Genomic DNA, 13,870 nt, shown 5'->3' with positions numbered 1-13,870 from the left:
CCTCATGCCTTTGGTAGTTGGAGATCTAAACTACCTAAGGAGTTTAAAACTTCCCTGTAGGGACTTTTCAAAATGATTGTTCTCTACTACATCCACATTCTTAGTTTAGGCTCTTTCTACGCAGGTCATCATCATTTCAGACTTTTTTCTGTTAGTTAGGCAGGTGTGATTTCAGTTCCATGAGTGTGACCTTCACAGTCTTTCTGCATTTTTTCAGACTAAAGGAAACCTGTAATAAATCTGGTCCTTCAGGGATACTTTTTACTTGGCCAGGGCCATATGGCAAGATGATGATATAACAGAGGTCTAGGCTCTGGATTTCCACTATCCAGTCTTCTGCTTTAACCACTAGGTCATGCTTTTTCCTGACAGTTTTGATGCAGTTGTTTTGTAGTGGGAGGCTGTTGATCTTTTCTGGAAGCCTACTGACAATAACGAAAGTACTTAGAAAATCCATAAAATTTCTGGGAAAGTGTCACAGACAGATTTATGTTTTGAGTATTTGCTTCTTGATTGGCTTGACATATAGTGCATTTAGAACACTTGACTTTTTTTTAGCAGGAATGCTATCTGCATTTTATGCTCTTTTCTTACAGGCACACCCTGCTTCCTGTTAAAGATTTTGGGTAGGATAGTACCACAGATACCGATTGTTTTATTTTTGCACCTCACTCTGGAATTACATTGAAATATAAGGGAAGGAATTTTAAATGTCATAAGTGAAATCCAGATTCTGTGAATCTCAAGGAGTTTAGATACTGATTTCAATTGGGACACGCTTTAGCCAAAAATATGCATTTTATTTAGATTCTGTTTTCCATCAGATATCTATATTATGATGTTAAATTATGGAAGGATGCTGATGAGTTTTGAGCCTATTGAAACTATTAGCAAAAATACATCATGAGACTTGAATTGCCACTTACTTTGAAATTAGTAACTTCTGAGAGTTTGCTTAAGTAATGGAGATGATCTTGTTGCTGTTGGGCTGGATGGCATTGAAGAGTTTACACAGACTACATAGATTATAAACAGGACAGGGAAGACAAGTTGTGAGGTTCATCTATTGGCATATTTCAACTGGGAGTAATACCTTTTTTTGACAAGTAATTAAAGTTTTTCAGCTAATAACCTCTTAGTAGTTCTACGTCCCCATTTTCAGAAAAAAGCCTTTCATTGCTGTTGATTTATAAAACACCCCTCCCCCCATGGTATTTTTCCCCATCACAGTTTGTTGGGTTTGGGTTCCTTGTGCTTCATACACCTAAGTTTGTATTTGCTAGTCAATTACTTGCTCTGCTTGCATGTGCAAAAGCTGATTTTCCAGGATGCAGAATATAAAATAGGCTGTGTACTGAGTGGTAGGTTCCAGTGTATGATACGTGGCTGCACGATCTTAGGGAGCCAAGTAAAATATTTCTTTTCTATATATAGTCACCTGAATTCCAGCACCAAAGACACTTCTGAATCTTGCACTCAAAACTAGCTTAGTTTTTAAGAAACACTTTTTCCTCCTTAACATTGCAACTGTTTTTTTTTTTTAATTTTCACATGGTTTTGCAGAAGTGCCAAATGCTTTCATAATGAAAAAGAAATCTAAACATATCAGACAGAAAAAAAAAATCAACTGAATTTTAAATATTGCCATTTTATGAGAAAAAAAATTCACCTTATTTGTGTTTGAAGCAAAGATTGTAACTTTCTTAATTTCTTTGCATATATCTTCCCTGTTCCTTACAATTAAGGCAAGACTAATTTACACAGCCACTGTGGTTAGATCTCTTATTTAAAAAGGACTGACTTTTGATCTGGCATAAATGTGTCATATTTTATTTGGGCCACTAAGATGATAATATAATTGAATTTTGCAAAAGGCAGTGACTAGTCTTTGACCTGACTTACAAGACGCATGGACCTCCTGTGCCTCTGAAGTCTCAGATCAAATTATCAGCATTTAGCATGTTTTGTGATTAATTTAGGAGTGTAATTTTTTGCATACTTATTTTTAAATAATAACAGTTGAGAAAAGAGGGAAAAAAGTAAAATCTAGTGCTGGATCTGAGCAAACAGAAAGGTCAGTGGTTAAGTTCTGCCTTATGTATTGTATATGCTGAAATGTCCTTTTAATAAATTAAACCACAAAATGAAAGAGTAGATGAAAACTGTAACATTTGGCCTTGCAACATAGGTCAGAGGTTACCTTTTTTTCTCAAAAATGGTTTTGCAAATCTTTTTCAGAGCTGATAGATACACACCTTAGCTGGATACAAAACATTATATGAAAAAGAATGACTGTGATCTTTGATCCAAGCAATCAAAAAGAAAGGTAATTGGTATTTTTCTGCCTTTTCTCCAGCTGTGTGTTTCTCTTAACCTTTTTTTTTTTTTTTTTGTCAATTAAAAAGTCATGCCCCTTTTTATTTGGCTTAAAGGGTTTAAAATCTTACTTATTTTTTCATTCTTTTTCTTCCCCACTTGTGTAACACAGAGCTGTCCTGAAGTAGCTGGGGCTTGGTGGGCAGGGAAGGAGAGATGGGGTTGTGCATGCTGGGCTAAGGCATCCTGTTGTTCCCAGGCATCAGATGGAGCCATGTTAGGACCATGGTTTGCCTGGTCATGTTTTGAGGGCACAGGAAAAATTCAGGGTTCAACTTTCCTCCCCAGTCCCTGTTACACCATTAGTTCCTCCCTGCATGTCTTCTGTTTGCTTTGCATGTAAAAAGGCCTGTTGGCCATGTCAGCGGAGCAAACATGGAATATTGCAGGATACCTGCCCGCTGCAGGGAGGAGCCCACTGGAGCTGAGATTTGCCTCCTCTGATGAGACCCTCACTCTTGCTGGATCCTCAAAAGGCACAAAACCCCAGTCACTGCCACGGGTATAGTGCTGTGACAACATCAACTTCATCGGTGTTATTCCAGACATACTAATGGAATAATGCTAGTAAAGCTGTAATTCCAATGCGTGTGTGAATGTGTGCACACGCATACATATGAGTGTGTGTGCGTGTATATAATCAATTACAAGGAGCCTGACTCATTGCCAGCTAAAATTGGAGACTGTTTTCTGTCTCTGGACTACTAGTTGAAGCTCGGTATTTAATACAACCCACTATCATCCCGCAAGTCAATACACTCCAGATTTCTATCTGAGAGGATGTGAATTAGAGTCTTAAACATCTTTGAGGACTGGAGCCTGAGAGACTGACTGTAACCCATCAAAGCTGAGTGACTAGAAGAACACAGACATTCTCCCATGATTTCAGCCAGCCTCTTGCATTCAGCTAACTTGGAGATCTCCAAGCACTGGGGCTGTTGTAATACTCATACAACAGCAGTATCTAACAGTGGATATGCTAAAGGGATTCAGGCCTAACTAGGCATTTCCTTGGTCTGGGTGGCTGATGTCAGCTGTAATTTCAATATCTTTTCTTATGATTTAATCTTCCATTATCTTTGCATATGTCCTCATGGCCCCCTTTAATCAGTTCTCTCTCATTAAATGGATCAATAGCAGTGTGCTCCAGAGCTGCCACATGCCAGGCACCTTAAATAACAATATTTTATTTATTAATCATATAATCTCCATTTCCTCTCTGCTAGAAATGAGCAAATAATGAGAACCGATACTTGAGATACATTTTAACCATGCTACCAAAAAAAAAATAGATCAGAATAGCAAGTTCAGCACATGATCTCAGCTTCCTCTGAAGTTTAGATTCAGTTTGCCGATTTTGTTCAACCTAATATTGAAACCCAAGTCACTGAGTTTATACCTGGATCTGGATTCATGTGCTTCCAAATCTGGAGCAGATCACCAAAGATGTGTGATTTCACTAGGCTTGGTCTGGAGGTGACTCCAGGCTGGGAGAGAGGTACTTGCCTTGGAATCCATTCCTGTTACGTTTATATATTCATTAGATTTAGGGACTCTGTAGATTAGGGTCTCCAGTTGTCTGTGCTGTGACAATAAGTGATTTACACATCTTTTCCTTAGAGCTCCCAGACGAGTGTCGCCCAGCTTGAACTACACCTAACTCTCCTCACCCCTTGGATTTAGGTGAAATTCAGGTGACTCCAAGATGTTTAGGCCAACTGATAACAGGAAGCTCTCTTGTCATTCAGATGCTTACAAGAAAAATCCGATTTGCCACCTGTAAGAGCTGGTACAGAGGGAGCCCAGCTGCACCCCAGCATGATTCTGCAGCTCACCATTCCCCTGCAACTTTTTAGCTCTTTTCAGATTGTAATCCCCCATAACCTCAGCCCACAAAACCCACTGCTGACCTCCCATGCAGCACACAGGAGGGAAAGTGAAGTTTGCAGGCTGAGGAAGCCCTTGACCACACTGTCCAACCTCCTGCAGCCAGCAAGCAGAGGTCCCCAGCCTGGCCAGGCTCCAGGCTCCCAGTCTGCTCGTGCTGCACAATGGATTTCACTTTGCCTAAACCTCAGTCTGGGACACAGAACCAAAACTGGACCCCTTGAAAGGCTGCAGGTTTAGTAAACTCCATTTAATTATCTGCTCACTTTTCACTTAATATTTAACCCTTCCTAGACGAAGATGACTGTTGGCTCCAGTATTTCCACAAGTGGTGGCCGTATTAAATGAAACTCATACAAAGTATTTTTGGTACACTAGCTGCTCAAACAAACGTGTCGATAAATAAATCGGCCCGCAGTCTCAGCCCACTTGTTTTTAGAAAGGAAATGACCCTGTAAGAGTGGGTGCCCACTTCTTTTACCTCACTGCTATTTTTAGCTGAGGCTGTGAAAAATTTCCATTGAAGACCTGCTCCTGTCATTTCCTGGGTAGAGCAAACAGGAAGCTCTTCTAACTGAGCTGGAGGAGGTTTCTTGCCTGAAAGTGAACCAACCTCACCTCCCACTGGTTGCTTGCTTGCACTGCAGAGCAGCAACACACCAGATACCCTACATATGTGCTTTATTTGCAAGAATTCACCCAAAAGGCTCATAGAAGCCAAAAGATGATGGTGGCAGGTAGAAAGTTGAGCAGCAGGAAAGGACAGGAGTTCTGCTGCCAGCAATGCGTTTCTGCCCATGTCCTCTTCAAGAGGAACCAATCCGGTTAGAATCAGACATTTTTTGACTGGAATTAGAAAGAGATAAACTCAGGGCTGTTAATGGTGGGATTTTTGAGCACCGAGTGATGAAAACTGCCTTGTGTGGCACAGGCTGAGGTCCCTTCAGGAGAATTTACTGTACCTGGCTATGCAGAGAGCTGGCTCCCTGCACCTCCTGTCAAGCACCTGTGCCATGCTCTGTGCGAATACTGAGTCCTTGAGGAGTGTAGCCCACCACAGCAGACAGCCATACAGCTGGAGCTTTACGTAAAACACAGATTTTACTTTCTCACAGATAAATTCCATTGCATGTAGAGTAGAGGGAGATTTCAAACTACTAGTCATAACTATTAAAAACTAATACATGTGTTCCCATTCCCAGAGACAATAAGAGATTGGGCACCATTTTTTTACATTGTGGGAAGTGGTGAAATACAATGTTAATTAATTTTTTTCATATACATTTGTTAGAAATTTACCTAAATATGGAGGAGTCTTACAGCTGCACACCTGAGGATTTTTCAGTCTTGGGTGAGGGTCTTCTTTGGTTTGAGTTAGTACTTGTCTTAGCCCTGAAATATCACTTAGATCTGGGATCTGAAACCTTGGAAAATTTGGTTTTTTGTTTTTAAGGCAAATTTGTCAAATTAGATGAAAAGTTTCCAAACTGTGAACCCCCTAGTTGAATACAGTGCCAAGGAACTGCATGTGAAATGGAGCCCCAAAACAGGCAGTTTGGGAGTTTTGTACCAAAATGCTCATGTTTTAGGTCTGTCCTAATCAAAGTGCAGCCTAGAAAGACAATTGTTGTTCCAGGAGGTACCAAAGGGTGCTTTAGACAAGTAAGTGTGAAAGATACACAGAAGAGAATGGCTGTTGTATGTAACGTAATATTGTTCTGATTTTTTTAAGCAGAGAACAAAGTTCTTCAGTGTCTTCTGTTGAGCTTTATTAACAAGCCTGTCCCACCCTCCTAGAGTATCACAGTGGTGCATGAAAGTTTGCTTATGCTACAGTTTACAAACAAACTATAATAAAAATGTAGAGCAAATAGGGTCTACAGCGAGATTTAAAAAAACCCCAACCAACCTAGCACAAAAAAGCTAACACTCTTTCACCTGAATTGCAATCTCTGTGTTTTCAGCACTGTCTGCTATATTTCCTCCAAACCTGTCCTTTCTCTTTTCAAAATGTTCTTATTTCAGCCTAATGAACATGTTAAAATGCTTAGATACTTATAGATTTTGCTTTTTTACTGTGGGTATTGTTTGTGAAAGACGGAAAGTGTTGTCTATATAAGGCATATAGCATGTACTAGATGCATGGTACAGCTTCTCAGTTGTATTTTTATGGTACTTGAACCATGCTGAACACAGTGTAAACCCCCTCTCTCTGCTCCTTCTCCTTGCCTTTCAAAAATATGTAGTTTGGGTAAATAGCAGTAAAAGTTTTAGGTTTTAATAAAATTATGTTATGAATACATAGGGGATGTTCTCAGCTTAACAGCAAACTGCCCAAGGATTGCTTTTGCTTCTCGTGATTTTGAATGTACTCTAACATTTCTTCCTCTTTCTTTTATTTCACAGTTAACGAAATTATCAGGAAGGAATTTTCTGGACTCCCTGCCAGAAATCAGACATAGAAGAAGAGATTTGTGAGACAACTTTTACCGAATCCTTCCGTAACTGACCTCTTAGATACTTCCAATGCCCCTGCAACCTCCTGCTTCCTTAACTGTTCATCTCAAGGCACCAATTCAATGCAAGGAACAATGTATTGGCATCAAGCTGACAGCCTTGACTAAGCAACTCGCCACCTCTCTCTGTAAACATTGAGAAGGACACCCTTCCTTTCGTCCAAAGATCGTATTGTTCTTGTATAACAGCATCTGTCTGAGGAAACTCTTCAAGCCTGCTGCAAAATATCTATCTATGTATTGATCTATCTTAGTAATAAGGAAGAAGTGATATGTCACTCCTGAACACCGCACAAAGCAAGGGAGGTTATATATTAGTGCTTATTTGGGTGGGGTGGGAAACAGGGGAAGAAAGAGTAATATATTCCATAAAAGAATAATGACATTTTGCGGTTCACTAACAATGACTTGCCCTCCAGGTCTCAAAGCCCTTTTGAAAAGTTTTATTGTTGTAGGAAACTGAGGCAACGCAAACTTGCTCAGCCTTTATCTGACCTGGGATCAAAAGCCATTTTTTTCTGACTTTGAGCACTGTGATCAGTATTTAAGACAATAGATATCAGCTGAATCCAGGAGTTTTCTTCATTTTTCTTGTCAGACTGAATAGGAATTTGAAGGAGAGGGATGCTCACAGAGAACCAGTGAAGAGAGCAATTCAGCAGTAGTAACACCTGTCCCAAGATAAAATAAACCCAGATAAAACAGAGATTAATATATAGGAGTCAGTAAATCCAAAGATTTTATGATTGATCCTAATTAATATTTAGGCAGTGTATGAACACATCTTAGATATTTTCTCTCTAATAAATTGTTGCTGTTTCTTCTCATATAGAACCTGCTATTGGCTTGTAACTTGTCTCATTTAGCAGCTGTAACATTTAACCACACAAGCTACAGTGAAAAATAATTGCATCTTACAGAAGCCAGATGTTCCAGAAAAAGTATACACTCACTTATACTCACCTTGTCTCTTTAGCTTTGCAAGGCTACCAGCAGTTTCTGGAAAGGTTAAATTTCCATGTGTTAGTATGTTTGTTATGTTTTGCTTCATGTGTTAGAATATACTGTACTGACACATGCTTATCATGATAAAAGGCAACCGCTGCCATCTGCAGTTGTACAGCTAGCAAGTTTATAACATTTTGGTGTGTCATTTCTACCACAGTGTGATAAAAAGGCATTATGAGTGGATAATCAATGTACAGTAAAAGCCATAATATTGTAGAAAATACATAGTAATCTTTCATGGTTTTGTAAATGAGGAATGCTGATATTTTTAAATGTGCAGAGCCTGAGATCTATTCTACAAAACACAGTGAAACTATGCTGGTTTTGGTTGTTTCACAGTAAACTTCACTGAACACCAATGTGTCCACATGCTCACAGCAGGAATTAGGTTATATGAATACAACAGTCCAGCAGAGCAGCTGCATAATTGGTTCCCCAATATTGCAAGAAAGATTGCGCACAAACCCTGCAGAATATGTGCTTGGTTCAAAAGAAATCTTTTCAGGAGTATTGAGAAGAATATATTTTCTGCTACTAAAAGCTGGTGCTTAAACTTGGCAAGGTCTTCAGTTTTAGAGTGGGAGACTCAAGCATTAAACTTTCCAGAACACCTGACCTAGGTCTCAGCTATAATCTTGGATCTTAAATTGAAATCTGAATTTCACAAAAACAGCTCTAGTCTCTGGATTCAACCAAGCCTAGATCCAGAAGCAGAGCAGAGCCCTTCCTGACTGCATATCCCAAACTGGCATTAATAACACAGCTTTGCTTCTTTTTCCCCTTGAAGTACTGCTAACACCCACCAGCAAGGCTAGTGTGGCGACAGGCTTTAGTCAACTTTGTGAGACTCGAAACTTTTGTCACAAAATGAGTCCCCATTTCAGCAACACCAAAAAATTACTGGATGCCTCCTTCTGGTGAAGCTCCACATGTTGCATCAGTACAGATGTTGAGATAGCCAAGCCTCAGTCTGTTACCTGCAGAGGTGAAAATGGCTTTTTTTATTGCTGACTTTTACAGATACAAAACTGAGGCTTGGACTAGCTGAAGTGTCTTGTACACAGGGGAGTTACTGATTGTCAAACAGCACTTGTGTAGTACTTTGACTGGCTTACATGTCTCATGTAAGCTATTTTGGACTGTTTTAAAACTGCCAGTTTGCCAGAATCTGACATAGATTATGGATTTTTAATGCAGTATGATGTTTTGGACGATTTTGAAAAATTCCTCAGGCCAGAAATTGCCTGTCAGAAGTTCTTTGCTGTAGCTGAGTACAAGAACAGACCAAATGTGTCTCCTGCTTTCACAGAATTCAGGCTTGGAAGTATCAAAAATGATCATCTAGTTTTCCCTGATCCAACCCGTAAAGTCTAGAAGAATTTTTTTAAAAAAAAAAACAAAAACAAAAACAAAATCAAACCAAAAAGCCATTCACAGGAAACCAAAAATCCCCAAATAACTGACAGAAACTTTTCTCTTGCTGGATTTTAAATAGATATCAAAGAAGAATATGAATGTCTCTTCAAATCCATAGACTCACTGATGTAGTCTAAAAATATTGCTGCTTACTTGATGATTGTCCAGAGCAACTGCTTGTGAATAGTCCTCTGTATACAGTTGAATGGCTGATCTTGAAGTCAGATAACCACACACCAAATCCACTAGCAACCTTCCTCCTGCAATGTGCGACTGCTGTAGGCATGTTCATGATGTGGACTGATTTTTATTTTTATTTTGTGCCACTATCCCTCCAATGATCATTTAAGCATCTTTCTCCCCTTTTTACTATAAGGCATAAATACATATAGCAGACAACAAAAATGTGGACTCATAGCAAAGGCTTTTCAGCATTCAAAGGGACTCAGGCAGACAAACCCCTGAGCCCCTGCAACGCTCCAGCAAAGCTCCTTTGCAGGCTGCACCCATGAAACACGCACTCTTTAACCAAAAGACAAGATTTCCACTGCTCTTATGCATTCCTTTGGGCACTTTGCTGTAGAGAAGGGAAGAGGAATTTTTTCCTTTTTTTAAAGTGCTTCAAGTTCTTTACTTGTGCTTGCATTAGCTGCATTTCTTCCTCATTTTTTAATGCATAGATATTAATCCGTATGTGTGTTTGTGTAGGTGTATATACATGTATATTTATATAATATAACCATATAACTCTGTATGGATATATTATATACATATGTTTATAGATGAACACACACACCCCTCATTACAAACTTGGGTCACGATGCTGTAATTGGCTCCAGTCAGCCAGACCTATGCAGGCACATAAAGCCAGCTACTGGATTGAGGGTTCATAAGATGTATATAATATAGACTAAATTTTAGTGGTTTTATTTACATGAGGTCAGGCTGTGCTACTCTATCCGCTTTTACGTGCGACACAGTTAAATAATACAGCTTCAAACCAACTTTATATTTATTTCCGGAGAAAGGGAGCATCCTCAGACATAGCGTTGCGCATTGTTGTCTCTTTTTGAAAAGAAAACTGGTATGTTAAAATTATATAGCTAGGCTGAAGAGCTTAAAAATATACAGTACTAAATTATTTCCTGTTCTTGCTGAGCAGTGTTTTTCCAGTATTAATATTTTGTTACTTAATACAACTTGCTTTCTTTCTGTAGAAGCATTAGCTTAACCTTGGAAGAGTTAATACCATTTGGTGAGTAATTTGTTCTCACTTTATCTGGAAGATAGCCATACTTGCACATGAGGAAATTCTGTCTTTCCTCAGTTATCTGAATGTTTCACCACAGTGCCTTCCTGCCATTGTACCAAAGGCCTTCAATGATATTGTCTACAGGGTGAACAACTCTAATACATTTTCCATCAAAGTTGTACCATGTGAAGTACATGGGGCTCATTGGAACTCAAAAGTTCACCGCTTTTTTTTTGTGTGTGTGTGCACATTTTTTACTTCCATTTTTCCATCCAAGCTTTGGCTGCAAATACAGGATGAGCTTCTATAAACTTCTGCATCAAATATATGAATACGTAGAATAAAATCATCATTCATGATATGTAAACAGTCTGAGAGTGGAATGGGAGTGGACAGATATCAGGAAGATTTTTTTTGTCAGTTATGAGTGTTGGAAGTACAGTTTGCCAGGAGAGCAATTGCTCATGAAGATACTTGCAATGAAATATGAAGTCCCGTTTTTGTTTTTCTCCATGAGAATAAGCAAAATATAAGATCTGAACAACAGCAATAGAATGAAAGTGTCTAATGTATGTGTTTTTATTGGTAGAAAGAATGTAGAAGAGCCATGGTTTTTGCACTTGCTTTATTTGTATCCATGTAAATATGTATCACTTCCATTCTTCTTGTAGGAATACAGCATTTTCTGAATGTAGAATATTTCCAAAACCAGCACTATGTTATTCTCTATTGTATAAAATGCTGCTGCTTAATAACATATCTAAAACAGTTCTCAAATTAGCTAGCATGTTTTTTAAAGTATATTTTGTAATCCATAACTTTACAAAAAAGTGTCTATGCTTTTTGTCTGATCAAATATGCAACAACTTTTGGATTAAGGATAGTATTTATAAAGGATCAATTTTCATTTTCTGAGTGTATTAATTTTCTATGCAACTGTTGTTGAGTTGTTGTTGTCCTAAAAAGATGTATTTGATAAATTTTCCAAAGACTTCAAGAACAGCTTTAAACACTTCAGAAATATGTTTCTAAATATTTCAATCTGACTTTTTCCCGTGCATTTCTTTCCAAATTGCTATTTAGTAGGGAACAATTATTTGCCAGATGGGATTCAAGAAAATTACTGTCTTAATTTAAAATCTTAAATTGATTCAGATCTTCATAAATTATGCACCACTTAAAATCATCTGATATTCCAGTTTATCTGCAATTCTGAGTGTTTGCTATTTATATTATGTATTCCTGTGCAATAGGAAGAGACACCAATGTTGGGTTTAGACTGGGTGAATTGCAAATTCTCCAGAAATCAACTGTTGTCCTCATTGTTTACATTGCAATGATTTTTTACCTAAGGCATCCATCTGCCATCACATGTAGAAAGTTATAATTCTTCGTTCATCTCAGTTCAAAATGAATAATCCACCTCTTTGGAAGTTTGACATAAGATTGACATCTGTCTTTTTTAATGTCTGCTACTTTATTACTGCAGTGGGTGACAGCTGATAGCAATTTGTTTAACTACCAGACAGTATCTATTCTGCTGTGGTCTGTTTATGATTTGTTTAGCCATTTTCATTGTTCCTGGGGTACAAAAAATATAAATTGGTACCTGACCCACATTGCAATAAATTTCAAATGAAGGTGCTAGTACTGTAAAAGATCATATAGGCTCCAAATGAGTGGTTTTGTGGGGAAAACTTAGTATTTTGATTTTCTTTTCAGTAACTCACATAATAAAATTGGGTGGAAAGTTCTAGAATGACTGTCACAAAAATTAGTGATGAATTATGTGTTTGTAATAGCCCAGCAATCCACAGATGTGTTGTTGGAATAATAAATTATTCCAGGATTAAACTGCCATCGTTTTACTGATGCTGATCAGTACTTTACTACAAAAGTAGTGTAGTGAGACCTGGGAATAGAGAATCAAGGTACAGTTCAGTCTTAATAATGCTGGTCTAATTGGGATTTATGTATCTGTGTGTGTGTGTCCGTGTGTGTGTAATTATGAAGTGATTCCCACCTCACTGAAGTCCAAGTGTCCTTGCTGAAGCCCTACCCTGTATGTTCAGGTAAAACTATATGTTAATAGATACATGAGTGAACAGTTGTCACTCAAATCTTCCTAACAGATGTCATTTTAATCAAACTGTTTGTTCAAAAGCCTAACTTTAAGAATTGAAAAAGGGTTTATATCATTCACATTCCTACAACAACATTGTTAACCTCCAATGTAATGATTTTTTGCTATCTGTAAAATATTTTTATATATTGCCTGTACTATGGTAGTTTAGCAATAAATGAAAGGATATAATCTGCTGCATGAGTGTTTGGATTATACTTAAATAGCTTTATTGCCTTTGATGATAAACTAATACCATGTGAGTCACCCACTCGATAGTCTTGTCCTCATCACCCTCCTAAATACTCACAAATGGAATGTGCATAAGGATTTCAGACTATGGAGTCCTTCTTTGTTAATGAGATGCCCAGTACCCTTTTCCATCAAGATCCCATTTGCTTTCTGTAGATGAGATAGATTCATACAGTCACTATTTTATGAACAACTTCATTTTCTCTTCTTGTCTATTTTCCCTCATTTAAGTTTCTATTCCCACCATCAGCGTCCCAATAAAAAGCACTAAACAATCCACATCAACAGGTACTCCAGAGTTTTGACCTTAATATAGCATTAATTTCCATCAGTGTAAATGTCCTTCTGCTGCAGTATATGCTTTTTACAGACTAAAAAGGGGATGTACTTCATTTTTGTTCATCTAAAGCTGAATTCTGCATTTCTCTACTGGAGACACTAAAAGATACATTTTCATACTGCTGTGCTGGAAGAATGCCCAGAGCCCATTATGTCTCAGTAAGAGTCAAGTTTATACAGCGTACAATTAAAGACATTTACCTTAACAAAATCAATATTATCCTTTGCATTTAAAAACAGAGAATTCAAACCATATTTGATGCATTTATTGGACATAGAGCAAGCTCTTTGCTTTGCTTATTCACAAAAGCCTCAGAGCAAGCGCCATGTGGAAGTTCTTAACTCCCAGTACACTGTACAAAGGCTGGGAAGCTCATAAACCAGACAGGCTTCGCCAACAAAGAAGCTGTTACTGGCTAGGAGAGAACATTTTATGATGAGCAAATATATGGCACACAGGATTTTAGCTTTATTCAGCAACAGGAAAATTTAAGTAACTTAACCTGGAAATTCCACAGCTAAGGGCCGAGAACTCGAGCACCTGACCTGATACTCTGGCTTTAATTTATATCTTGGGTCCAAATTAAAAGACTACAACAGTACCCCAGATTTTTAGTCTTAACGGGAAATTTCCTGAATTTTGTAGACTTAACTCACTCCTTTATACCCTGTCAACATAGCTGACTTTTCTTCCCAGTTTTA

General features: G+C 38.1%; 1 protein-coding gene across 3 annotated transcripts in view; it reads left to right on the top strand.

The window, feature by feature from the left end:
- The window catches only part of NFATC2 (nuclear factor of activated T cells 2), a 94,734-nt gene extending 87,993 nt beyond the window's left edge, over nucleotides 1–6,741 (top strand). For 2 of the 3 annotated variants that reach the window (XM_042801179.1, XM_042801177.1), the window contains exon 10: nucleotides 6,670–6,741. In XM_042801179.1, coding sequence (XP_042657113.1) covers nucleotides 6,670–6,725 — 56 coding nt within the window. In that variant the 3' untranslated portion in view covers nucleotides 6,726–6,741. Of the gene's footprint in view, nucleotides 1–2,238; nucleotides 2,327–6,669 lie in introns of all 3 variants that reach the window. The other variant, XM_042801178.1, reaches the window with a different exon arrangement.
- The last annotated feature ends 7,129 nt before the right edge of the window (nucleotides 6,742–13,870 follow it).

Source organism: Tyto alba, unplaced genomic scaffold, assembly GCF_018691265.1.
Source record: "Tyto alba isolate M040663 unplaced genomic scaffold, T.alba_DEE_v4.0 Super-Scaffold_33, whole genome shotgun sequence".
Taxonomy (NCBI): domain Eukaryota; kingdom Metazoa; phylum Chordata; class Aves; order Strigiformes; family Tytonidae; genus Tyto; species Tyto alba.
Note: the sequence above shows the minus strand (reverse complement) of the source record. Positions and strands in the feature narration are given on the sequence as shown.